General features: G+C 39.0%; 1 protein-coding gene across 2 annotated transcripts in view; it reads right to left on the minus strand.

The window, feature by feature from the left end:
- The window catches only part of TOX (thymocyte selection associated high mobility group box), a 225,010-nt gene that overhangs the window by 214,730 nt on the left and 682 nt on the right, over positions 1 to 9,598 (minus strand). Inside the window, exon 1 of one of the 2 annotated variants that reach the window (XM_061342957.1) lies at positions 8,263 to 8,386. The exons of the other annotated variant lie outside the window; for it this stretch is intronic. Coding sequence (XP_061198941.1) covers positions 8,263 to 8,295 — 33 coding nt within the window. The 5' untranslated portion in view covers positions 8,296 to 8,386. Of the gene's footprint in view, positions 1 to 8,262; positions 8,387 to 9,598 lie in introns of those variants that run through there. 2 annotated transcript variants of the gene reach the window in all.

Here is a 9,598-nt window from a genome sequence, read left to right on the forward strand (position 1 = left end):
ACAACTCTGATGTTCTGCCAACAGGCCTTCAGGGCACAGTGTGGTATTTAGAAAAACACACTGTAGATTCCATATGAATATATTCTAAAAGACTATGTGCATACAACAGGTTTTAAAGAACATTAGATGAAACAGCTTAAGTTCGTAACCGACGAGCCATGTAAAATGGATGTGTTTTAACAATTTTATTATCATTACAAGGCTATGTTGGAGAGTATTTCTGTTGGGTTCCTCTACCCTTTTCCCCACCTCCCCAAGCATTGCTTGTGCTTTGCTTTCACATAAAATCTTTCTTTTGTCAGTCTCTTTGTCGGTGCAAAATTGGCAGCAGTTCAAATTCAAAGTACTCCTATTCATTTACTGACCATTAAACCAATGTCATTCTAGTTCACATCAGCCAGAGAGCTAAGCTCTAAAAAACATAAAAGGCTTGCTTCACCACTGACGAATAATGTGTACATTTTTACAGAGCTTAAACCTTAATGCTTGCCTGAAACTAACAATACAGTATACCTTATCATTCCTTTTTCACAAGCAGGCAGCTGCTGAAATGCTTGCCACTTCAAAATATCAATTGCTTGCCAGAGTTGTCCTCAACACACCCTGTCAAACTCATGTATATTGTGCAATGAAAATGGTGCAGGACTGAAAGCTAGAAATTGTGTCAAATTCTGCTGTAAGGGTATGATGTGCAAAGAACAACGTATGACAGCCGTAGAGACTACAAACAATAGCAATGGAGCCAGACACTACATATATCACGACTGTGCCTGTACATATTTTATTGTACGCATTATATATATAAAGCATGACAAATGTGTCATTAAAGCAACGTGCTACACCAAACAGAAACCCTTCAGCTAGTTAAGCTTTTTCATTTCTCTTGATGGAAGTGCAGTGGTATTTTTCTGCCCTCTGAACATTTGTTTGTAAATCACACAGCACAAAAAAAAAAAAATCAGGTTTTCAAAATGAGTAACAGAAAACAAAAGGCAATACTACAAGATGAGATTTTGTTCAATTAACACTTCAGCTGTTCTCTAAGGACACATAGCCAGGCTACCTTAAAGAGTATCTGAGGCTATGCTACACAAATACAATATCACTGCACCCATAAATTACAGTATACCTAATTTTAATGCAGATAAGTGCTGGCCTATTGATTTGCATGTTTCCCTGGCAAAATGGAAATCCCATGTGAGCATGTTCTTTGTCTGTAGAAAATGCATTTTAAAAAACCTTTATGAATACAGCAATCTATGCTAAAAAGGAAAACATCAGTTACTAGTATAAAATGATGTATGGAACCTGGAGGAAGTAGTGCTCATATATACACACGTATACATGCATATCTTTGTGCATGCATGCTACACAGCATATAGTTTACATGAATACCTATTTACACAAGCCCATAGTTCATTTTCTATGAAGTGTCTTAACTAACAAAAATTCAATTTCTAAACATAATTTTAAATTAATGAGGAAAAAAAACCAACAAAACCACCAAAAAAAATCCCAAACAAACAAACCCGACAAAAAAAAAAAACAACCCAAAACGAAAATTGACATACTAAGCAAAAAAGTACGTTAATCATGAAGTGGCCATAGAATGCTAATCTTAAAGAAACAACACATAGTTGCAATGAAAAAGAAATGTTTAGGAGGAAAAAGGAGTGCAACAGCCCACAACAGCATGTAGGTTGCAAAACCTGAACACACGGGATTCCATAAGGGTCATTAACTGATATAATCCTAAACAAAATGAATAGATATGCCATTGAGGTGTTAATAAATATTTTGGAAAGAGAATAGGTGTTTTAGGTGCTCAGGGTTGCTGACCTCTGCTGTGTTTATTAGTGGGACAATGATGCATTATTAACACACAGCAGCTGTACCTGAACTGCTGCCATGAACATAATAGCCTTTTATAGCCATCAGGGGAGTGAGATAGGAGGCCTTTATTAACCACTAGACATGATTAGCACATTATGTGAACTTTAGTAGGCAAATTATCTCTTATTGAAATATAATGTTGGTTATAACTAATTGTAAACATGATTTTAAAAACTTCTCAATGCAAACTGTAAGTTTTACTACCATTTAGTAAATTACTGGTGGGGCCACTTAAAAAATAATATTTTTTCTTTTGTTCAACCTGTAAAAGCAACTGTGCCTCACAAAAATTTATTGCATTATGAGAAAACTGCTGAAATGAATTACTTCCACATCATTAATATTATTCTTCAGATCTATAAAAACACATAAACAGACATTTCCAACACAATTAAGAAAACTACTAATGAAGAAAAAAACCCCTGTATTATAATTTCCTTCAAAGATAAAAAGCAGTTCTGAAAAAATCAGTTTGCCAATATATTTTCAAGAGTTAACTTGAAAAAAATAACCCCATGATCTACTTCAAAAAGCTTAATTTTGGGTAAGATTATCCCATTAGCCTTTGCAACTGAACAGAGCACTGAGAGTCCATTATGAGCAGTCTTTTATACCCTAGCAGAAAGTCATTAACATAAAATAAATCATTAGCTTTGATATTAAGCCTCTACTATCTGCAGATTTCTATGACTAATATTCACAACTGTGTTTGCCAAATGATAAATTATACTTTTTTGAAAGGTTACTGTCCCTTTTCACCACTATTTTTGCTTCTACTATTTATTATTATTGCAGGTTGATGGAAAACAAATGATGGTATCATAAGCAATTGTATTCTCTTACTCATGAACACAAATCTATGCGCTTTTGGCAACTGTGACCAGAATACTACTTTGAAGCCAGCTACTTACAATAGAGAATAGAAATGACAGATTCTCAGAGTAAGTTCACTTTCTTCAAAGTGAGCAGTATATAATGAAGTGGAAGCCTACATGGGTACATACATACACACCAGCATTGATACAACAGGAATTTGTATGTATACATAATCTTCTCACTCTTCTGGCAGGAACTGTCTGGATACATCTTTTGATTTACATTTCAGACTTCATACTTCCTTTACTAACCCATTTCCCTAAGTAGAGGTTATCACTGTCTGATTTCAAGAGTTCTGATTTCTTCTTGCATATAGAATAAGTAACGAGTTCATTGCAGATTTCCTTCACTTAACAAAAATACATACCAGCTACAGTATCTTCCATTTAACCTTTGAGACCATATAATCATCAACAACAATAGCAGGAGACAAAATTACTACCACAGCAGCTCAGTTTCCAATGCTTAGCCAGCAGTACCTTTGAAATAAGCTACTCATAGCACTTCTGATTGGTAGAGAGTGGTTTAACAGCCAAGAATGCGAATGCTAAAACATTCTGACATTTCCACTAACCTGGATTTGTCAGATGCTCATGTAATTCAAGTATGCTTTGCAACTTCAAAAGCAGCGTGTTTCCTGGGAGCAAACCATAATACAAGGGTCTATGGCAAATCAAATAGCAGCCCAGTGAGAAATACTAAATGAACAGTTTGGGAACAGTGTTAGCATATGTGCAATTGAAAGATAAGATATAAATATTAGTATAGCCATATGAAATTCAAAAACAAATGAAAAATAAACTACTTACTGCAAACATAAGAAGCAAAAGAAAACCACAGACATTACAAATGCCGGTTGCACCAAGGTCTCTGCTGAAAAACAATTTTAACTTTGAAGAACTAATGAACAGTTAAACATTTTATTCCATGCTGCTGACGAACTTAAAACTGATCACAGCCAATGAGTATAAAATGCAGATATTTCAGTGGAAGAGGAGACAAGATTTTCTTCTATGCACTTGCCGCTGTGGAAGGGCGATGTTTGTTGCTGCTGCTAATGCTACATAATCTGTGCCTAATCATAGATTAATGCAATACTGCCATTTTTCCACCAAATGTTGTAGGGAAAAAAGTTATGACCAAGAAAATCTCATTCAGGTTCAATGCGAATTCCACACCTGAAAGTATCTTGTAAGCACTGCTATAATTAACAGTCATTTGGTGGTTCTATAAGCCATGTTTTAGAACAGTTTATAACTTGGCATTTTTAATCAGAAATCACTCATTGGACAGAAAATTGGGACCTTGTTGAGTAACTACAACAGTAGAATAGAATTGACTACTTCATTTGGAAGGTACCTACAACAATCCTCTAGTCCAACTGCATCAAAGAAACATTTAAAGTTGGTTAAGTTCTTTTTAAAATAAGTATTTTGTTATATACAGCCCATGATAGGCATCTGCAGAGCATGTGTCCACTTCAAAAAGATAAAGAAGCCACTAACTGCCACCACTGTCAGTTCCAGAAGCCAACTTCTGCGCTGATCCACGGACTACCCTCTCACCGTGAGAAATGGTGCCTTCAGGTCACTCTTGAGCCATGCTGAGAGAGCAGTCAAAGGAAGCTTATTACTTTCACCGTCTAGGTTTTGTTATATTTTCCATCAATATAGGATTTAAATATCCAAGAATCTTGATCTAAATCTTACCATGATTAGGACATTTCTCTGCTTAATATAAAGTCGTGTTTTAAACATAGTCCACTTTCCCGTGCTTCTGTACAGTGTCAGCAAGATAAGAACGTCCTGCTAAGATGGCAGTCTGAGGACAGGAAGGTGCTCAGCTCTTCTTGACAAAGTGTGATTGTTCCCAACACGCACCAAATTCAAGGGGAGTTGGGACTGCCCAGTCCTCCACAGTATCAGCTCCTTAAGTCCTTTAAATGCAGCTCCAGCTGCTCTTTGGCTTAATGTAAACACCAAAGGTACTGCATGCACTGTAGTGTTTAGCTAATTCAGCATTCTTAATAGTTTACAGTTTTCACTTTTTTCAGAAGACCACATGATAGGCTGGTTGAGGGTAATGCTCTAGAGATGAAACACACCATTCCAGTAAGAGAATAAAATTTAATTTCTCTCAAAGTACTGAAGTTTAGCAGAAAGAGAAAAAAAAAATAAACTGTGAATGTTTTGGTTTATAGACATCATTGAGAAAGATTTCTCAAAAGCACATACATAAATCATTTTCTATATTCCACTAAAATTGAGATCACTTCTTTTTTGAAACGCTGGAATTTAAGGAGGCACACCTGAGGCTTGCCCGTAATTCTGAGACTACATTTTAAGGTCTAGTAACCCAGAAAAAAAGAAGTCCGTTTCCCTTGGTATTTCCTATGTGGTATTTTTCTGAAACTATCTAAAACACTTTAACACTGAAAAATCAACAGCAATAATGCAACTGTTTAATCTTTCCTATAAAAGGCAGCAACAAATTTCACATATAATTCTAATACAGATATATAGATATATATGTATATCCAGAATAAACAAATGGTGATCTATCAGATAAGCATAATCTAAAATGCTTCTAAATGATAACACAGCATTTCAGCTTTAGAGCGGTCCTTCAGAGCACTGGCTTGTCGTCATTCTGAGTTTCGGACAGAGAGTGGACAAACGCAAGCTCCTGGAAATAATGTACACTTTATAAAGAGCCATGGAACACTTCACTTAAAGTAGTCTCCATGGTAGGGTTAAGTTTACATAATAAATTATTCTCAACACTGTGTATAAATAAATATATATGTATGTACTTTTGCTCTGTGGAAGTCTGACTACAAGAGAGATTGTCACCTGCTTACAAAGCACTGTATTTTATCTCCTTATCTACTTCTATTCAATGTCACTCCACGTTTTTCATTTTGAAGTGTTTTACTTCACTCTCCCTCTTTTTCCCTCTTTATTCCTCTGTTTTAAAAACAGCTACAGTCTATCATTCTACCTCTGCTGTCTGGCTGTATTTTTCCACTGCGCTGACAACTACCAGCGGAAACAAGAAAGATGAGTGCAGACTCCTGTATTTTTGAACCAGGTAGCAAATCACAGAACAATCTAGTGCATAACTCTGCAAGGCAAACCATTGGGAGCAGTAAAGAACATTATTTTCTCCCTACTGTTGGCAGGGGTCAGCATCCCTGTCATTAGCTGTGTCAAACTATAATTATATAACTGCACTTTATGTGAGCAGACATCTGAAAACACTGTAAAGTTGCAAGTATGAAAATACACCAATCCTTCCTGCAGTACTGATCGAAGCAGTCTTTGGAGGTGACACTTTAATAAGGAAAGCCACAAGGATTTTATTTATTGCTCTCTACATAAACATGTAAACTTATCATCTGACTTCTTCAAGAAGCTTGAAATCCCTGTCCATATTCTTCTATCACATTAAGACACCTGGATTATCAAAGTTCTTTTGTACCATTCAACTCAATTAAGGAACATGATATTCCTTAAAATAAACTTCAACTGAACAGACTACTTGTATTAGCCTGTAAATGTCCAAAATGCAATTACGCTTCAAGTTTCAAGAGGCAAATGGTAAAACCCCAACTCTAAATTTGTCTGTCCACTGCAAGAGCTCCACTCTTGTTATTTCAAAGGCTGACCTATATAACACAGCATACCGTCCATTCTGTCTGTTTGTATAAGAGATACCTCACACAGTTGTCATAACCAACATTGTTTGCATTGTTCTTTCACTTTTCGCTCTCCATGGGTAATGCAAGAGAAACAAGGAAAAGCCTGCATAACAATATATGCAGAGTATAATGAGCTTTCACAGCAGATAGAGAAATGTTTGACTAAGATGCTTAGAGTGCTATTTTAGGTTTATAAAATAAAGATCTAAGCAGTCCTCTAAAACAAATCCTGCCAACTGAAAATTGTGAGATAAGAGGTGACTGAATCTGCATTATTGCGTTTCCTTTTGGCTACAGAGAAACATAGTACTCCCATACATGTCCCTGGGAACTCACTCATACACTTCGAACAATCACCTGAGCTGGAAAAAAACCCACCTCTTAGTCCTAACAGAATTATGAGAAAACTTAAAAGTGTAAAGATTTGTGGAATGCATCCTAAATTCCCAGCAGCTCAAGCAGACCTAACATGTAAAGAATCAAAGTCTGACATACTTGTAGAAAAAACCCAGCAAACAACTCACCCCAAACTCCAGATATGAAAACAAGGGCTAAATCCTTCCAAGTGACCAAAGTGAGTTTTAACTAACTTTACAAGAAACAAGATCCAGTTCTGAATGAGTTTTGCAGGTAAAGACCTAATCAAGACCACCATACCAACCAAGAACATGAATCCATCATGCTTCCGCCATCCCCTTTCCTGAGAGAGATCAAAACCAAACACTCCACCAAACTTACACAACACAAAATTCCTGCAGGCCTCCTGCCCTTCAAACTCCCTAAATACACACAGCACAGAAATGAGAGGCAGAGCAATACTGTAACATGACGACATGTTTAGAACAAGTCAGATAAGTTTTCACAGCAATGTTAATCATGCTGGGAGAAGGGAGAGAGTGAAGGGAGTGAAAAATGAAATGCTCTGTAAATGTATACCTCCAAGGGGCCTGGTAAAGCTCCTCTGTCCATTTAATGTGGTCAGCGGTCAGCAGCAAAGACTGAAAGACATTCGTCCTATACTCGGTATCTTACATTCCTGGTAAGTCTTTTCCAAGCATAAAACATATGTCTTATGACTGTGCACTTTTAAGCATATTATCAGTTCAGGCAAAGTGAAATAGAAGAGTTGCAACTTGTCTACAGAATGAGTGTCTCATTTGCATTTAAAAAGAACAGTTTGCTCCCTCATACATGGCATGACTTAAAAGAAGCTTTAACCACCCAGTAAAGAAATTCTGAAAACGACCTCCTAAATTAATTTATTTGATTTGCAGTGCAACCCACCAAAAATGATTTAAGGAACTTAATTTGAAAATGATTTAATATATTAAAGTAATTCCTGATTTTCCAAAGCATTTAACTTTTAAATTAAATCTGGCCCACTATCTCAAGAATGATGAGTGAAATGTGTATTCAAGTCATTACCTTCTTTTTGAAGCTTTAAATCACTGATAGGTTTAATAACATTTGTCCAGTTTCATTGCCAAATGGGTATTCAGACACTTTGGTGCTTACGCCATTAATATTAGCCCAAGCTTTTCATTTGGCAACACTTTACAGTTACGATTTACAAAGACAACAGAAAAAAACAACGGCAAGCCTCAGATCAATGGTGGCAATAGCCTCATGATTACTTAGAGCACTTACAAAAAAATAATGCACACATACAGGCTCCTGTGCAACTGGACTCTTCCTGATGAACAAAGTTCACTCCTGGCACAAACTTCCAATCTATAGGGCAGGTTGGCCAGATGTTGCCAAACACAGCCACTCAAAACACCACTAAGTCATACCTCTGGGACCTCTCTCGAGATATCCTCAGGCATCCACTACAAAGGGCCAGATTCATCCCTGAATTCTACAACTCCATGGAGTATATGCGAAATGCAGCCAGGATGAATTTGGTCCTTTCTGTTGTGATTGGTAGATGCGACCATGTGGGAAATCTTCCCTGAGCACCGAGAGGGCTTCACCCCGGCGCGGCAGCGTCCGCGCTGGAGCACCGACCACACGCTATTTATGCTGTTTATTTATCTCGGAATGGAGGCAGCTGCCCGCGGTGAAAGAGACGGCTCAGAACATCCCAGCGACACGTGAGCCCGTCATGACAATAGCCCAGCGCAGAACCGGGCGGGACAGGGCGCCTCGCCCCGGATGGGTACCCCCCCCGGCCTCCCTCCGCCTTCGTGGCCAGCCCTGCGGACGTTTACGCTGCGAGAAACATCTGCTGCAGCCTGCCACAGGCTTCCATGGCAGGTTTCTAAGCTTAATGCCTGATCACGGGTGTAAACTCATCTTTGGGCCAGCGCTCGCCCTCAGCTTTTTGCCCTGGCCGGGATGTATATAAGAAGTGCTCGGGGTAGCTCCCACTTCCTGGTTATTTTCCTATGGCCAGCTTTTTGCTCATGTGCAAAGGCCATTCCGTTAACAGCAGAGAAAGTGCGGCTCACGTATAAAGCACCAGCTGGCTCCGGCGACAGAGGCAGTAACAATGCAGGAACCCCAGCCCCCTTCCTCAGCACCAAAAGTCATGCAAAGTGCTCCGGGATCGCAGCACCAAACTCTCGTCGCCAAACCCGGGATTTGGGCTAGCGCGAGTCTCCCCCGCCCCGGGACTCGGGGACCTTAAACCTCGGCTCCCCTCAGGTACGCACCCCGTTTTCAGCGGTTTGATCAAGTTACAGAGAAATTGATAAGGCTGTTAGTTGCACAGCTTGGACAAAGTCGAGCCAATGTTCTGGAAAGACTTCTCACCCTTATATACCCTTATCTTGCATACACAGAGGTGTGTATGAGTATATAAATATATATATACACACTCGTGTCACATACACATACACATAAACGTGCACCACCGAGTACCACACACATGAACTGCCGGGTAGGCGGCCGGGCAGAGTTTCCGCCGGCTTGTGGCGGGCGCGATCTTTATTAACAGGAGCCCTGGAAATCCAAGTCCTCCGCATCAACATCGTTGTCCACGCTGTTTCTCCGAAAGGGAAGATGTTATGGAAAATGCCTCCCACACTCACACATTCACACTCCCCCCACCCCCCCCAACTGCTCCAGCTGCCCGCCCTCAAACTATTCCGGGGTTTTAATTCGGGGTGCCTTCAGGGAAGCTGGTGT

This window comes from Neopsephotus bourkii, unplaced genomic scaffold (assembly GCF_033783945.1).
Source record: "Neopsephotus bourkii isolate Nb327-2 ecotype Australia unplaced genomic scaffold, CSIRO-AGI_Nbou_v1 NB_1820, whole genome shotgun sequence".
Classification (NCBI taxonomy): domain Eukaryota; kingdom Metazoa; phylum Chordata; class Aves; order Psittaciformes; family Psittacidae; genus Neopsephotus; species Neopsephotus bourkii.